This window comes from Rhipicephalus microplus, chromosome 5, assembly GCF_043290135.1.
Source record: "Rhipicephalus microplus isolate Deutch F79 chromosome 5, USDA_Rmic, whole genome shotgun sequence".
In the NCBI taxonomy this organism is placed as follows: domain Eukaryota; kingdom Metazoa; phylum Arthropoda; class Arachnida; order Ixodida; family Ixodidae; genus Rhipicephalus; species Rhipicephalus microplus.
In genome coordinates this window covers 184,623,057-184,638,926 of record NC_134704.1, presented here as the reverse complement: position 1 = coordinate 184,638,926, position 15,870 = coordinate 184,623,057, and the positions used below count along the sequence as shown (strand labels likewise).

Sequence of the window (15,870 nt, the reverse complement as noted above, 5' to 3'; positions counted from 1 at the left end):
GCACTCTTGCTTCGCAAGACTGCTCGAAGGCACATTTTGACCGCCGACGCCGACACGTGACGTACAATCGCGGCGACCTAGTGTTGCTGTGGACACCAACTAGAAAACGCGGTTTGAGCGAGAAACTGCTAGTGCACTATGAGGGACCTCATCTTTTTGTAGACCATATCAGTGATTTAGTTTACCGCATAGCGCGTCTCCATTCAAACGACCGATGGTCTGCAAAAACTGAACTTGCCCATGTTGCACGTTTGAAGCGCTTTATTCCTCGAGAGACTGTTTGATTCACCCAGTGGACTTCGTCTGCGCGGAGGGAAATGTTACCACATGTGTAATTTAGGTATGTGCACCTGTGTAGCGGGAAACATGGTGGTAGCAGAAGAAGAGGACGTTCGGTTGGTGGCAAGAGCTCGCTGCTGCGCGTTCACTGCGGTATACCGTTGAGTCGACCGTTACGTCTGCTTCGAATAAACCCCTCGTAAACGTAACAATATATATATATATATATATATATATATATATATATATATATATATATATATATATATATATATATATATATATATATATATATATGCTCGCTCAACCGCGGTGGTTTAGTGGCTAAGGTACTAGGCTGCTGACCCGCAGTCACGGGATCGAATACCGGCTGCGGCAGCTGCATTTCCGATGGAGGTGGAAATCTTGTATGCCCGTGTGCTCAGATTTGGGTGCATGTTAAGGAACCCCGGGTGGTCGAGATTCCCGGAGCCCTTCACTACAGCGTTTCTCTTAATCAAATAGTGTTTTTGGGACGTTAAACCCCACATATCAAGCAATATCATATTTATTCGCTCCCAATACCTTTGCAGAAGCCAGTTGGTATACTAAATAGTTAGGCAAAATTTTTGTATGATTGGATATATATTGTGAAAAACGTTTCTTTAATTAACGATGCAACAAACTTCTGTCAGTTTAACATCTAATGGTCCAACAAGTGCGCACATCCACCCTGTATGAAACTGTGGTCAATAAGATAGAAAAAGCAACTCTGACTGACATAAACATGAAAATAATTTTTAGTTTTATAGAATCCTCGTAAATTTTTAGGGACGATTGCAGTTAGCATCCTAAATCTGCACAAAAGGTAAGACAACCTCGCTTCTAAGTGGAGGATATTATTGGCTATGAATTTCGATAATCCAAGGAATAAATTTCGGGCTCTCTTTGCAAAAGTACGAGGACGCAATTCTTAAAGTAGAATATAAGACACATCCAAATCCTGATATGGGGATAAGCCGCTGGTGTCCATAAAAGCTGCGTGTACGTAGATATTACACAACATTATTAGTGTGTCTCTCCGTATCCCCGATTTACTCTCACGCATCCTTCGTAGGACTCCCGGTTCCCGTACTTTTTTCGTGTTCATATGCCAAAGGAGGTGGTTACCATAAGACCCCTATATTTTACCGAGTCCAACCGTGGTATGTTGCGCAGGTCTCAAGTTATTCTAATAGTAACTGGGTTATCCAAAAGTAAAACTACATTTGCGCTCTTAGAAACATTAAGACATAAACAAGCAGCCTGCTACCAAGTTTTAATAGCTCACTTGTAGGTTTAAGCGAATATATAGCGAATATTTATCACTGTCTGAAGTGACAAATGATATATCATCTGCATATACAAGTGTGTATACTTCTTCATGACTTGTGATACTACTTTTTAACATATAACAAATGGAAGAATCGAGGCGACTGGTCCCTCAGTTCTTCCTACCTGCAATGTATATTTAGTAAAAATTAAAACTCCCTCCTCAGTTCAAAACTCCCGAAACCACCTCACCATAAGATTAGAGATATAAAATTTCAATTGATCTATTATAGTTTCAATCAATCCATTATTACTTTATGGTCTACTCTATTTAATCTTTTGACTGAGAAGATTATTGTTCCTTTCTCTCTCTCTCTTTTTTTTTTCTCGCGTGGATAAGGACTGCAGTGTGCGGAGCACGCAGGCTGACGCGTCGACAGGCTGACGCCAGCACGATTGATTGCTAGTTTTGTCACGACAGTTTGAGGCGCTGTTCCACGGAAACTTACAATCGCTGTGTGGCTTACCTCCCAACAGAACTCGGTCCACACCAGCAATAATCACGAGCAAAAATGTCCATGTGACACTGAGATCATGGTGCGGTGTGACGGCGAGCCTGACAGCGTGCGTAAGATCGAGCCACAGCCGGTTCGACCGTGCCAAACTGTAGGAGACAGTCACATTTTGAAAAGAACAAAATGAAAACAAAATACATTTCTTTAACTTCGTTTTAATACTCTAATTTTTAGCACTCTAAAAGTTATCCAGCTAAACCTTGACACAACGCAAAGAGCAAGCAAGCATCACTGAAGTAGCGCACGCGCGTGCGCGCACACACACACACACACACACACACACACACACACACACACACACACACGAAATTGGTTATTATACCACCGCAATGTCCTCTTCGAACCCAAGCATATTGCTTGACACTCGGTGAACACCAAATTCTGAAAGCAGCATGCTTCTCTAATATCCTCGCTTATACGGCAGCGCAGACACTAAAAATGAAAAACAAAAAACAAACAAGCTTTTTTTTATGCAGAAAGGGTGCGTCTATGACGGCCAGATATTTCGTGCGGAATGCTGCGATCTGTCTGGCACGGTATCTCTGGAAAAACTGTCAATTCTTGTCAATCTTCACCGTTGAGGTAATGCCGCCACACCGCGTTATTTAAGTTGTGCACTGAGGTGAAGCAAACGTCTCAGGGATACGTGCATCGTTTCTTTTTATTACATTATATATAGTGCTACATCGCTGCATACGTTATGGCGGGAATTTTGAGTTTTTTTTAAATCAATACGCGACGTGGTGTCCTTCACGCGAACTAAACCACTCGTGTCCAGAAAAAGTGGATATGTTGATGGCAAGGCACTCCTTTTCTGTTGGAGAGTAGTTGGCCTCTGCCTTTGAAAGCGACCAGCTGGCAAAACTGATGACTCTTTCCAGTTCATCAGTTCTCTGCACATGAACGGCGTCGAGTACCACACGACTTGCGTCGGTGTGTATCTTTCCTCTCAGTGGACTCGTCGAAATGGGCGAGTAATAGAGGCGTTTGCAGGCATCGTTTTAGTTTCTGAAATGATTCCTCCTTTGGTGTTTTCTAGTTAAACTCTACGTCATTCATCGTAAGGGTAATGAGTGGTTCGGAAATGCGGGCGAATTTTTCGATGAACCACCTGTAACATGGGCACAGGCCTAGAATTCGGCACACTGCCTTGTTGTCGATGGATGGCAAAAAGTCTGCGATGATGTCTTTTTTACGCGAATTGAGGTGGACTCCAAACCTGCTTATCGCGTGTCTCAGGAACAAGAGCTCTTCGTACACGAATCTGCACTTTTCTGGCTTCAGAGAGTTCGATAGTCTTGATGGCTTGAATTACAGCTTCAAGGCACCGGAGATGCTCGTCGAAGCTCGAGAAAAACCTGATGACGTCGTCCAAGTAAACGATACAAGTTCAATCCCGCCAGCACAGTATTCATAACTCGTTGAGAAGTCGCAGATGCCAAGCAGAAATCGAAGTGCTTGACTGTGACCTGCAATAGGCCACCTGATGGTATAAACGCAGTTTTCTCTCGGTCTCTCTCGTCAACTTCGATATGCCAATAGCCAGTCTTAACCCCTTAAGGGCTTATGACGACCTGCGCTCGTCAAGAGCAGTTGCCACTATTTTGCTTATGACGAGTTGTGGTCGTCATGAGTTTTCCGCAATGCTCCTACAGGCTTTTGACGAACCCGAGTCGTCAAACGGGGATTTACGGAACCTGTGCTGCCACCTATGTTTGAGCACCGCAAGTTCCGTCATTGGCGGTGGTATTAAATTATAGTTTGCACACTAGATGGCGGAATGTGTGCGCTTGTTTCCCGCGCGTTTTACAAACATGGCCTCATCCGTGCGGCGTTCTGATGCGGAGAATCTTCCTTCTTCAGACGATGAAAGCGAGAGTGATAAGGATGCCACCGTAGTGTTTTATTCTTCAAGTGAAGAAGACAGTGATGACGTTTTTACGGACAGTGACTCTGAAGGAGAAGACAGTAGCGATGATACAATGGCTAGCTCCCGTGAATGGTTTCGCATAGACCTCGACAACATCCCAGCCAGACCTCCACGGTTTGATTTCAGGGGTTTCACGGGACTGAAGATCACAGTAAGCTCTCCCCCTCATCCACTTGAGCTCTTTGAAGCTTACTTTGATGATGAGCTCCTTGATGTTATCGTCGTGGAGACAAACCGGTACGCTTCTCAGCTTCTGAATTCTAGCAAGCTGGGACAACATTCTCGCTTCCGAAAATGGTATGCACTTACGCGAGAAGAACTTCGCGTTTCTCTGAGCCTCCTGTTGCTGCAAGGCATTGTGCAAAAACCAAATGAAAGGATGTACTGGTCTAGGAATCGGCTGGTTGAGACTCCGGTCTTTGGCGAGATAATGTCCAGAAACCGCTTCGAACTAATAATGAGAATGTTGCACTTTGTCGACAACACGACAATCGAAAATTGTGAAGGACACCCTCAACCTCATCTGAGGGAAATCTGGCCGGTTTATCAGGCACTTCTTGAAAAATACCGGACATTGTATGTGCCGGAGCGGGACGTCAGTGTCGACGAGAGCTTGCTGCTCTTCAAAGGCCGGCTCAGCTGGAAGCAGTATATGCCCCTGAAGAGAGCGAGGTTTGGCATAAAGTCATTTTTGCTGTGCGAATCCTCAAGTGGGTATATATGGAACTCTGTAATTTATACAGGGAAAGAAACGAACATTGAGATCTCGTCAGAAGAAGCAGCAACCTTCGGAATGGCGACGAAAGTTGTTTTGAAGCTTCTGGAGCCCCTGCTAGACAAAGGCTACTGCGTCACAACTGACAACTTCTACACCTCACCAGAACTGGTCGACTTTCTTTTGAAGAGATCAACTGACATCTATGGCACGACGCGAGCCACTCGCCAAGACCTTCCGCCTGGTTTCGCCAAGGCAAAGCTCAAGAAAGGCGAGATGGTTGCCTTTCAAAGGGGCAAGTGCTTGGCTGTTCAGTGGATGGACAAAAAACTGGTGACGGTTCTATCTACAGTACATAGTGCTGAAATGGCGCGATTCTTTGACAAAATGGGCAAAGAAACCCTGAAGCCAGAAGTTATACTTGATTATAACCATACAATGGGAGGAGTTGACAGAGCAGATCAGATGCTGGCGAGCTACTCAGTGCCACGGAAACGAAAAAAGATCTCCTACAAGAAGATCTTCCAACACCTCTTGGATGAGGCGACCTACAATTCATTCGTTCTGTACCAGAGAGGAGGAGGCCGAGCATCTCATCTGGAGTATAGGCTAAGGCTTATTGATGAGATCATCACGAAGTACTCTCCCAACACCGGCACCAAGAAGAAAGGACGGCCAGGGCGCCCCCTGAACGCAAAACGGTTTGGTGAGCGCCACTTTCCATCGCACATACCACCAACAGAGAAGAAGCAAGAACCGACACGCCGCTGCGTAGTCTGCTACATGAAGCGAGATGTAAATGGCAAGAACATCCGCAAGGAAACCAGGACCTGGTGCAGGTGGTGCGAGAAGGCTCTCTGCGCAGTGCCGTGCTTTGAACGCTACCACACGGATGGTAGCCTCAACTAGCTTCAAGTGAACTATCAAGAAATTGTTTGTTTTCTGCAAGGCAATTCAAACCCGACCCGTGCTTTCTGGAGTTGCAGAAATTAATCTGTGAATACACCAGAAATGCCCCAAATATAGGGTATTATATGGGGTAAAGAATGACCAATTAAACATGATTATCGACTATAAACAATTTTCGCAAATATTTTTGTGTTTTGAACACGTTTCTGAAGCATATCACATCATTAAAAAATTTGGCCATATTGGTGCATAATATATTTGTTTAATGAGCCCTTAAGGGGTTAAGGTCCATCCACGGAAAGTACTTAGCGTTGTGGATTCAATCAATGGTGTCATCTATCCGTGGGAGAGGCTTTACGCCCTTCTTCGTCACTTTGTTTAGGCGACGATTGTCGATGCACAAACGTAGGGTTCCGGCCTTCTCCTTTACCAACACCATGGGAGAGGCCCAGGAACTCTTTAACGGCTGGATTATGTGTGTCTTCACGTAGCATTTTGTTGACTTGTCTCTTAACGCCTTCGAGTTCTCACGTCAAATCAAAACTGTAGGGGCTCTGCTGTACTCGTTTGGTGCTTTCTTCCGTGATGAGGCGATGTTTCACGGTTGGGGTCTGGTGAATTTTTTGATGACGAAAATCAGTCTTTGTATTTCAGGAGCAGGGCCTTGAGCTATTCTTGCTTATGCTTCGAAAAGCTTGCTGATGCCGAAATCGGGTGGGGAACGCCGACTCGTCGAGGCAGGTTCAGAAGCGTCAGAGAGGGTGGCAGAATCGCTGACGCCAACAAATTCTTCCACGTAGGTGATTGTCGTACCAATGTTGAGGTGCATGTATTTCTGGCTGAAGTTTGTCGCCATTGTGTTCGCTTTTCCATGACTCAGCTCGGCGATGCCTTTTGCAACGCGAATCTGACTGCTAAAGAACAGATGTTTGTTGCTCTCAATGACGCCTTCGAAGTCTGGAGTTTTCGAGGCCGACGGAAATGATGACGCTTGAGCAAGACGGAATGTTGACTTGGTCTTCCAGCACATTCAATGAGTGTTTGCTTGGGATCATAGCGGTCAGCAGCATTTTTGCTAAAGTTAATGTTTTTGACTCAAAGCTCAGGTCAATATCAGCACTGTATTGACTTACGAAGTCCATCTCGAGTATCACATCTCTCAACCAATGCTGAAGAATTCTTGTTGTGTAGAAACAAGTTGGCGTTAAAAAATGACCTCCAGCTTTTCGAATTTCAGCCCCTTGCCATGCAATCTTCGTTTACTTCAGCTTCGTAACGAAAGGCCCACGGACGACGGAATAATCGGCTCTATTGTCGGCGAGAGCAGTGACGTTGTGGCCGTCGAAAAGTACGTCGAGGTCACTGGTTCGTCGTCATACATTGCAGTTAGGTCGTGGTATTGGATCACGGCTACGTTGGTTTCTACCACTGTTTTGACGTAGCGTCATGAGGTCCTCTTCTAGCCACGAAGTTTTCACGTCGAAACTACTTTGAGGTTAAGGCGGGTTCTTGAAGTTTCGTCGTGGCGTCTTCGGTGGCAGCGGAGGTTCTCTGGCAGTTCCTCGTACAGCAACTGCACCTCCATCGGTTGTTGCTCTTAGTTTTCCTGATATTGGCTAGGCCAGCGACCCTAGCTTGCGCCAGTGGGCTGACGATGGTGCGGTGACATGTAGTGGCTGGGTGAGGGTGAATGAAAAGATTCTCGGGGAGTCCTCTGCGTTCCAGCGAGATAGTCGGCGACGTCACGCGGCGCGTTGGTTGCGAAACCACGTAGTCCCATCTGGCGGTACTGCCAATGGCAGTACGTGTGCCCGGCTTCACAACAGTGGTAGCACAGTGGGCGGTGGTCAGGGGTGCACCACACGTTAGTTTTTCTAGAAGCTGTGAGTGTGGTTGACAACCCCCTGTAAAGTGGTTTGCGCCGCGTGGGGCACTTGTCTCGTGCAGAAGCCACATTTCGGGTACAACTACCTAATGGTGGGGGGCATTGTGCTCGTGAGCAAATATCGCCACCATCATCATCATTATGTTTACAAATCGTTAGTGCCGGTGGCGACGCCTAACGGGAAGCCTTGGTGGCAGCGCGTGAGAAAATAAGCTAGTCTGTGTTGGCGTGGGATGGTAGCGCGGACGGTTGCCTCCAGCAGTGGGTCTGTCGTGCATGGCACTACAGGCCATGGGTGGAGGGCCCACGGGGTGAGTCAGGCGTTAGCGACACCTTGTTTGCCATGCTGTTGAGTGTTGTTTATAATTGTGTAAGGATGTATTAGCGTGTTAATCACGATTGATGTTATAATATCGTCGTTATAATATCGTGTTATAATATTGATGTTTTATTATCGTCGCTGAAAATACCGTCGTTCTAAAAAGTAGTGAAATAAAAGTTGCGTTCTTTGGTTTGTTCTTACCGCGTCTGCTGTGTTCGTTTACTCCAAGAGCGCGGTGGTGCTCTCCACTTCGATACCTCACACTGGCGCCCAAGAAGGGGCTCTTGAAGCATCGGACGACCGTTTTCGTGATTCTGTACAAGCTTTTGTTTGAGCCATGAAAGAGTAGGCCTAGGAGGACTTCCCAGTGCTAACGTCGCCGGTGTCCTTTGTTTAGAGCGACAAGATTGGTTGTTTCGACTTGTTTGAACTTGTCGGCACGTTGAATTTTTGTTTTCCTTTTGTGCGCACGCAAGTGTTTTTTTTTACTATTTTGTCATTGGTTCCTAACGTCGTTGAGTTGGTACGAGAGCCATGTGGTCTGCATACTGGGGTGAGCAAGGCTTATAACACGTAGATTGCAGGCGAGGCCCGAAGCGAGTGAGTACAGAAGCCTCATAGGTGGTCTAATTTTCTGTAAATAGCTCCTTCTATCTCTTTTGGGCTCAGGGAGCCGGGCGTCGTTGCGGTCTCGTAGTGCGACTCGACGTCGGGCATCGTGACACCATCCGGGACGGTGGACACCGATAGCTCGATAAGCTACTGTGTGCGGTGAGCGTTAGGGACACCTTACAAAGTGAACGTCTCCTTGCGGCACCTCTTCTGTGCCTAGGCTGGGTGGATGCGGGTTATTGCCGAGCGACTCATTAGGCCTAAGGCTCTGCGCAGCCGCCTGTCGCACGTGGCCTGACTAGGTGGATCGTGGCGTTAAGGGGATGCACTCTGCTTCCCTCACTTTTTTTACCTTGAGATGCACAAGTTCGGAAAGGTTACTTTATTTTATTTTGGAATTGGGCATCTCGGCTGCCACCGATGTATTAGCTAGAAGTACTGACCATCATACTATGTGGATGAGGAGCCCGGAGCTCGCTTCCCTTTGCCCTACTACGTTGTTCTTTCGAGCGTTTTGAATGTATGCACTAGGAGTGATGTAAGCTGCTGCTGGCTGTCTTCAGCACACCGCCAGCGCCGCTGGCAAAGATTGCGGTCATGGGGTCGGGTGATGGACATGCCTGAGATGCGCAGCTGCCTACTGTCCGGCGCCCTTGCGAGTGTTGGCCACAACCGGAACACGTGTCGGCTAGAGTGAAGGTTCATCGCGCTGATGGCAACGTTGCTGTTGCGAGACTGGTACTGAGTTGAAGTTGTCGAGCCGGACAGTGCCGCAGTGGTTACCGACGGTGACGTCGTTGTGCACGGACATTGAAGGGGCATGTGTTGTCATTTTTTGTTAGATCTTGTATAGCTGATTTATTTCGTGTTTTTCTTTTCGGGTTATAATTTGAATTAAGGTTGAGGTGAAGTGTAAAATTGTTTCCGCCGCAAGGCGCACATATCTCACGCAGAAGCCGCTTCTTGGGTTACAATTACTGGACGGTAGGTAGCGTTGTGATCGCCACCATAATCATCATCATCATCATGATCACAAAACATGTGCGCCGGCTTCGACGCTTGGCGGGAAGCCTTGGTGGCGGCGTGCAAGAAAATAAGCTGGTCTGTGTTGGCGTGGGGCGTGTTACCAAGGTGCGACGCCAACACGGTCCCGAAAGCGCCACTGCTCCAAACTCCACCACCAAGGTCACCAGCTGTTTGGTAGCGTGTGTTACTTAGCTCGCGACTGCTTCTGTGCAGAGCTGATAGACGAGTGGACGAGACGACGGTGAGCTAAGGCAAGGTTTATGTACAGCATAGAAAAAGAGGCGTTACATATTCGGGACAGGGGCCGACAGCTTAGGGACTCGAAGAGCCAAGATGTCTTCTCTCACACGGATACGTCGGCTTCTCTCTGACGCAATAGGTCAACTGCCGGTGACGCGCCGCTGGGCTTTTTTTATAGGCCCTGAGTGGATCTTTTGAGTCACCAACGTGCGACCCGAAGCGCCGCTGGCCGTGATGCCAGAATTCACAAATGGGGACCCGCCACTGCGCGTGGTTGCACCAAAGGACGAGGTATGTTGCCACGCATTGTGTAAGAATCGCGAGAATGGAAGGCGCCGATTGCTTCATTGGTATCATGGGCTGAGGGAACTCACTTTGCGTTGCGTGACAGACCGGCACCGCCGCTCGGTGACGTCATTGAGTTGATCGCGTCAGGCGGGCTTGATTGCTGGCCTTGACACAGATTGTCTTTGCAGAGGCATTGACGTTCAGTGTGGACTCCCACACGTAACAGCACCCCACTGCCAGACAATGCGCTGTAAAGACGAGCTGCTTCCACGTGGCTCGTATGTCGGGCACGCTCGTTCGCCAGGTCCCTCCAGGTTTGCCTCCAGGGCCTTTGGGAGAATGCACCTCTAGGCTCAGTTCCACGAACACATCCCATTCTTGAGGATGGATCCCAGCTCCACTGGCTTGTCACCACAACTTTTCAGCCAGCTTCACTCGTCTCTTTTTACAATTTTTAGTGTCAGTACTTGTCGATGGTTCTGCAACTTGTCAAGAACCGTCCGACAAGAGACAACGCACGACACAAGCAAGTGTCCTCGGTTACCCGACAGAACACCTGACAAAGTATTGTACAACATATATTTAGCTACGTGTCTATCCGAATTTCGTTCCCTCTACATCAAAAGGCACATGTGGGACACAAGAGTCTTAAAATGAGAACTCAATTTTTACACGTACAACAACGTATTGAAACTGAACCCAATATGAAGTTGTCCCCTTGAGACCACTCTGGATGAGAGCGCTGAGCTAAGGCTATATCGAGGACAACATTTTGCCCCGAATCACCAGCGAGAGATCGAAAGGTGGAGAAGGTACCAACTAAAACTTACGGCTCAAAGCGTCTGCATTAGCGTTTAGATTTTCTTTTTTTGTTGCGAACGTCAAAGTTGTGCGGTTGGAGTTTCATGCTCCACCTCAGTAACCAGCCAGTTTTAGGCGACATGTTATTTAACCAGGTTAGAATGCAGTGGCCATTTCGACCACAAACCTCGCACCGGAGACATAACAGGCTAGCTTATGAACGGCCCACACAAGGCAAGCACATTCATTTTCAGAAGTACTGTATGCCTCTTCCCTGCTGCTCAGTTTTCTACTTAAATACAAAACTGGCCTTTTGTTACCAGCACTGTCTTCCTGGCACAATATAGCTTCTATGTCGCGATCACTCGCGTCGCATTGAATCACAAATCCCTTAGAGAAGTATGGTGCCATGAAAACGGGCTTTTTGCTTAGGGCCTAATTCAGCTGGCAACACGCATTCTCCTTTGTGGCTCTTATATTACTTTTTCAGGCTCGTACTTTCGAAAGGCGTCAGTTAGAGGGCTGACAATGCTAAAGTAGTTTTGCACATAATGCTGATAGTATCCAGCTAGGCCCAAGACTGCACTTATCTCAGATTTTGTAGTTGGTCGTGGATAGTTCACGATGGCAGCTACCTTATTTTTTCTGAAGGTCTACGCCAGCCACACCCCACAACGTGTCCCAGGTATACGACACCTCACCGCACACCTGGTGAGATTTAGAAGGTTTCACAGTAAGACCAGCTTCTTTCAACCTGTTCAGCACGACGCGTGAATGCTCGACGTGTTCTTCCCAGTTGCTTGATAAAATGGCGGCATCGTCAAGATCCGGTAGAGCGAACTCAGAGGACAATAGGAACGTGGTCCAATAAGCCTGAAAAACAAAAGGACGCATTTTTCAATCCAAAGCTCAGCTTAAGTGGACTATACGTTCCAAATGGAGAAACAAATGCGGCATAGCGGCTTGCACGCTCCGTATAGGGGACTTGCCAATACCCTCGCACGAGGTCTAACATGGAAAGATAGCTGAACTGTGACACACTTTCTACCCTCTCCTCTAGGTTTGGTATCGGGTAAGTTTGGTATCGAGTTATGGCGTATACACGCCGACAATCGATGCATGGCCTCGGATCTTTCCTGGCAATCGAGCCAATATTAGAGGGAATGTATGGTCACTCTTGCCCGGTACTATGACTCCCAACTCCAGCATTTTATCGATCTCGTCTTTCATAATTTTCTTTTGCACCAGGGAACATCGATACAGCTTGCTACGGATTGGCTCCTCCCAAGTTAGCTCGATATCGTGTTCAATCCCCGTCGTGCTTCCGGGACGGTCCAAAAACACGTCTTTTAACTCCGAAACAATCCTTCTCTGGTCCTTCTTCTGGGCTTCACCTAACCTAGGCTCTAGGTTGAACTGCTCCAAGTTTACTTCTGATCCCCTTCCGATTACATCACTAGAGGTCAAAATTTTTGCTTCCTCTTCCTCTGAAGCATTCAAAAGTAGATTTACAACCGCTTGACATTGAACGTATGGTTTCATAAAGTTACTGTGGTAAATTTTGTTTGGCCGCCTTCCTAATTTCACTTCGTATTTGGCATCAGAAAGCTCCGATATTACTTTGGCCGGCCCTTCCCAATGCCGCTCAAGCTTGTTCTTTTTAGACGGCCACAGCAGCATTACCTGACTACCTACTTCAAAGGTGCGCTTCTTTGTCGATTTGTCGTATTACTCATTTTTAAACATTTTGCGGCCTTCATGTGGCTTTGCACAAGATCTTTCGTTTTTCCAAGCCTTTGAAGGAGGTCTAGAACATACGCAACTACATTAAGGTCCTCATCGAATCCCTCCCAGGACTCACATAGCATTCGCAATGGTGTTCTCAAACTCTTGCCATACACAAGCTCTGCAGGGCTGAAACCGGTGCTCTCATAAGGAGCTGATCTCAAAGCAAACATACCTGGAGGAATACACACTTCCCAGTCGCATTTGTGCTCATAGCAGAGAGCTCTCAGTATCCAATTCAGAACGGAATGCATATGCTCTACCGGATTAGATTGCCGGTGATAAAAGTAGTGCGCAGTTGAACTGTGCACTACTTTTATTCCACATTTATTCAAAAAGGTAGAGGGAAGGCAGCTGGTGAAGACACTACCATTGTCACATTGTATTTCAGAAGGAAATTCGACGCGTTCAAATATAAATACCTGTGCATCCACGACACGAGGGGAATTGAGCTCCTTAAGTTATGTCGCTTCCGGAAATTTTGTGGCTACACAGAGGGCCGTCAGGATGTACCGAAAACCTTGCCTTGACTCTGGCAATGGCCTAACAATATCAATTACTAGGCGCCAAAAAGGTTCTGTAATATTTGGCACAAGCTTCATGGGTGCCTTCCACTTGTCCATGGATTTCTCTGCTCTCTGACAAGCGTCGCAAGAGCGCACAGTCTTCGATATTCTTCCAGCATTTCAGCCGATAAAACTCAAAGGCAACTCTATCCTTGGTCTTTTTTATGCCGAGATGTCCTGCCCACGCTTTTTATGTGCCAGTTTCCATAGCTGGCGATGATACTTTTGTGGCACCAAGAGCGGCTCATACTTGCTACCTTGCACATTTGTGTATGTAGCTCCAATACAGAAGATCTGCCTTCTCAAAAAAGAAAGCATTCTTTTTGTTTTTCCCAAGTTTATGCTTTCCATTAGCGGTTCAATTGGGAAGTCCTCCCGCTGCTAAGACTGAGCGTTTCTCGATCAACCCTCGGTAGCTCACTCCAACTTTCCACTATAGGCGAGAGCATTGCACCCCTCTTGCTCTGACTCAATGGCACCATGTCTTCTCCTCCGCAGACAGAGACCGGGCCAGTCGCTTCGGTGACGGGCCGCTCGAGTGACTGCTCAAATGACTCACACGAAGAATTTCCAGTCTGAGGTTCTGTCGACTCACCGCCAAGGTCATGCAGATCAGCCGTTTTCGCGGGTAGTGTTTGATTACACTGAACACGATCAAGTTCCTGCGAAAGCTTCCGCGCTTGCGATCGGGTGAGGGCCATGTACGCTAAGTTGGAGAAGAACAATTTACCATGTTCTTTGAGAAGCTGCTTTGAGTTATTAGAGAAAATATAAAGAAAAGGATCAAGAAGTGCGGCGCACACAGTTGCTTCGGTGTGAAGCTTACCAAACGGGCCTTCAGTTACAACCGTAGTGATTGGTAAGCAAGGACTCTGCTCTTCCGCGACTTGCCTGATCCATGATTGCCGCTGAGGCATGATTGCCGCTGAGTCTAAAAGTTCTTGACACGTTTTTCCTTTCACACTAATTTCTTGCAGATATGGCTCTAACAACCGCATGTTCTTTTCCGATTCTCGGATTGTTGCGGAAGCAAACTTTTGCTTACAGTTTATCGCGATGTGCCCTTCCTTTTTGCAGTTGTAGCAGATTAGCGGCTTCCGTGATTCAAACGCCCGTGTGGTATCAGTGCGTTGTTTAGGAACTTCACTCGATTTCTCCGCTTCAGTTTGCCCTTCCCCTACAGTGTCCTTCTCAAGAGACGGGTTCTTCCTGAAATTACGGTGCGGAGTTGCTTTCCGCTCATCAGTTGTCTTTGAAAAGCCCTCTTTTCTTTCATTCTTTTTAACACGCACTGCCCGGCTATGCAACTTTCGGCGAATATAGTACTCCTCAGCTAACTCTGCTGCCTTGCTTAGCTGTACTTCACCAAGTTTGTCCTGCAGCCAAAGCTTGACACCCTCCTCGATGAAGCGGTAGAATTGCTCCAATGCAATGCTTTCTACAACTTTATCGTAATTGTCAATAACACCTTCGCACTTGAGCCATTATAATAAATCGGCTTTCAGACGAAACGCGAAGTCAACGTGTGAGTCATTCCCCTTTTTAGTATACCGGAACCTTTGCCCTGAAAGCCTGAGGTGACAACTTATAACTTCTCAAGAGCACTTTCTTAACTAACCTCGTCATAGCTCTTAAACAAATCCCTCGACAAGCACGTTATCACGTCGGACACTTCACCGAGAAGAAGAGCTAACAGGTTCTGCGTCTAAAGAGACCGCTTCAAAACATTTCGCTCGCAGACGTGTTCAAACTTGACGAGATACTTCGCCATGTCCTCGACTACTACGAGCGGTGTAGTCCCGAATTCTATAACCGCTGACCTGAATTGTCGCAGAAGCTACGCTAGGCGCCTTCGAACACTGTAGGATTGCCAATTCTATTTGTTTCAACTCGAGGCGGTCCTGTCTCTCGGCCTCCTCAAGCTCGGGGCATTTGCGCCTTTCAGCTTCTTCACGTTCACGAACTTCTACTTCTCGCCTTTCAGCCTCCTCGCGACGTGCTTTGACATCCGCCCAGGCCTCATCGACTTCCTCAGCCGACACCCTTCATCCTTCATGACCTTAAGGATCGCTTGCTTTCGTTTCGCACGGCCCAAAGTAAAGCCGAGTTCCTCACAAATTTCGATGAGTCCTCCATCGTTCACACTAGCCTCTTGCTGTTTGCCCCTGTTAAAAATCTACTAGCCGTACCCCCTGTAAGTTGGGGGGGGGGTGCTGACACCCCCTGTAAATTTATTTGTGCCGTGTGGCGCACATGTCTCGCCCCAAAGTCGCATTTTGTGTGATGACCGCCAGGCGATAGGTGGCGTTGTATTTGCGTTGAGCTCCACTATCGTCATCATCATCATGAGGTAGCGCCGCCAGTGACACCTGGCGGAAGCGAGCCTTGGTGGCGGACGAGAGATGAGCGAGTCTCTTCTGCGCGTGGCGGCTGCCGTGAACTGTTGTCTCTAGCGTGGGCCCTCGGCGCGTGGCACCGCGGGCCTGCGCGCCGGGGGGGCCCACGTGGTAGTCAAGCGTTGGCGACCGCCTGGGATGTGTGAGTCTGTCTGTCATGTTATTGAATTTGTTTTGGAAAGTGTGTATCGTTTGGTTTGTACCGATTGTGTCAATGGTGTCCTTTCACTCCAAGAGCGTGGCGTGGCGCT

At 47.5% G+C, this 15,870-nt stretch overlaps 1 protein-coding gene across 1 annotated transcript; it reads left to right on the top strand.

Annotated features, from left to right (window-relative positions):
* Window positions 1-3,958: 3,958 nt before the first annotated feature.
* On the top strand, window positions 3,959-5,940 carry LOC119170245 (piggyBac transposable element-derived protein 4). The gene has a single exon (XM_037421359.2). The coding sequence runs from the start codon at window positions 3,959-3,961 to the stop codon at window positions 5,696-5,698; it is 1,740 nt and encodes a 579-aa protein (XP_037277256.2). The 3' UTR covers window positions 5,699-5,940.
* Window positions 5,941-15,870: the final 9,930 nt, after the last annotated feature.

Bases quoted from the DNA above. Each gene is read 5' to 3' on its own strand.
- LOC119170245 (XM_037421359.2), top strand. From the start codon at position 3,959: ATGGCCTCATCCGTGCGGCGTTCTGATGCGGAGAATCTTCCTTCTTCA.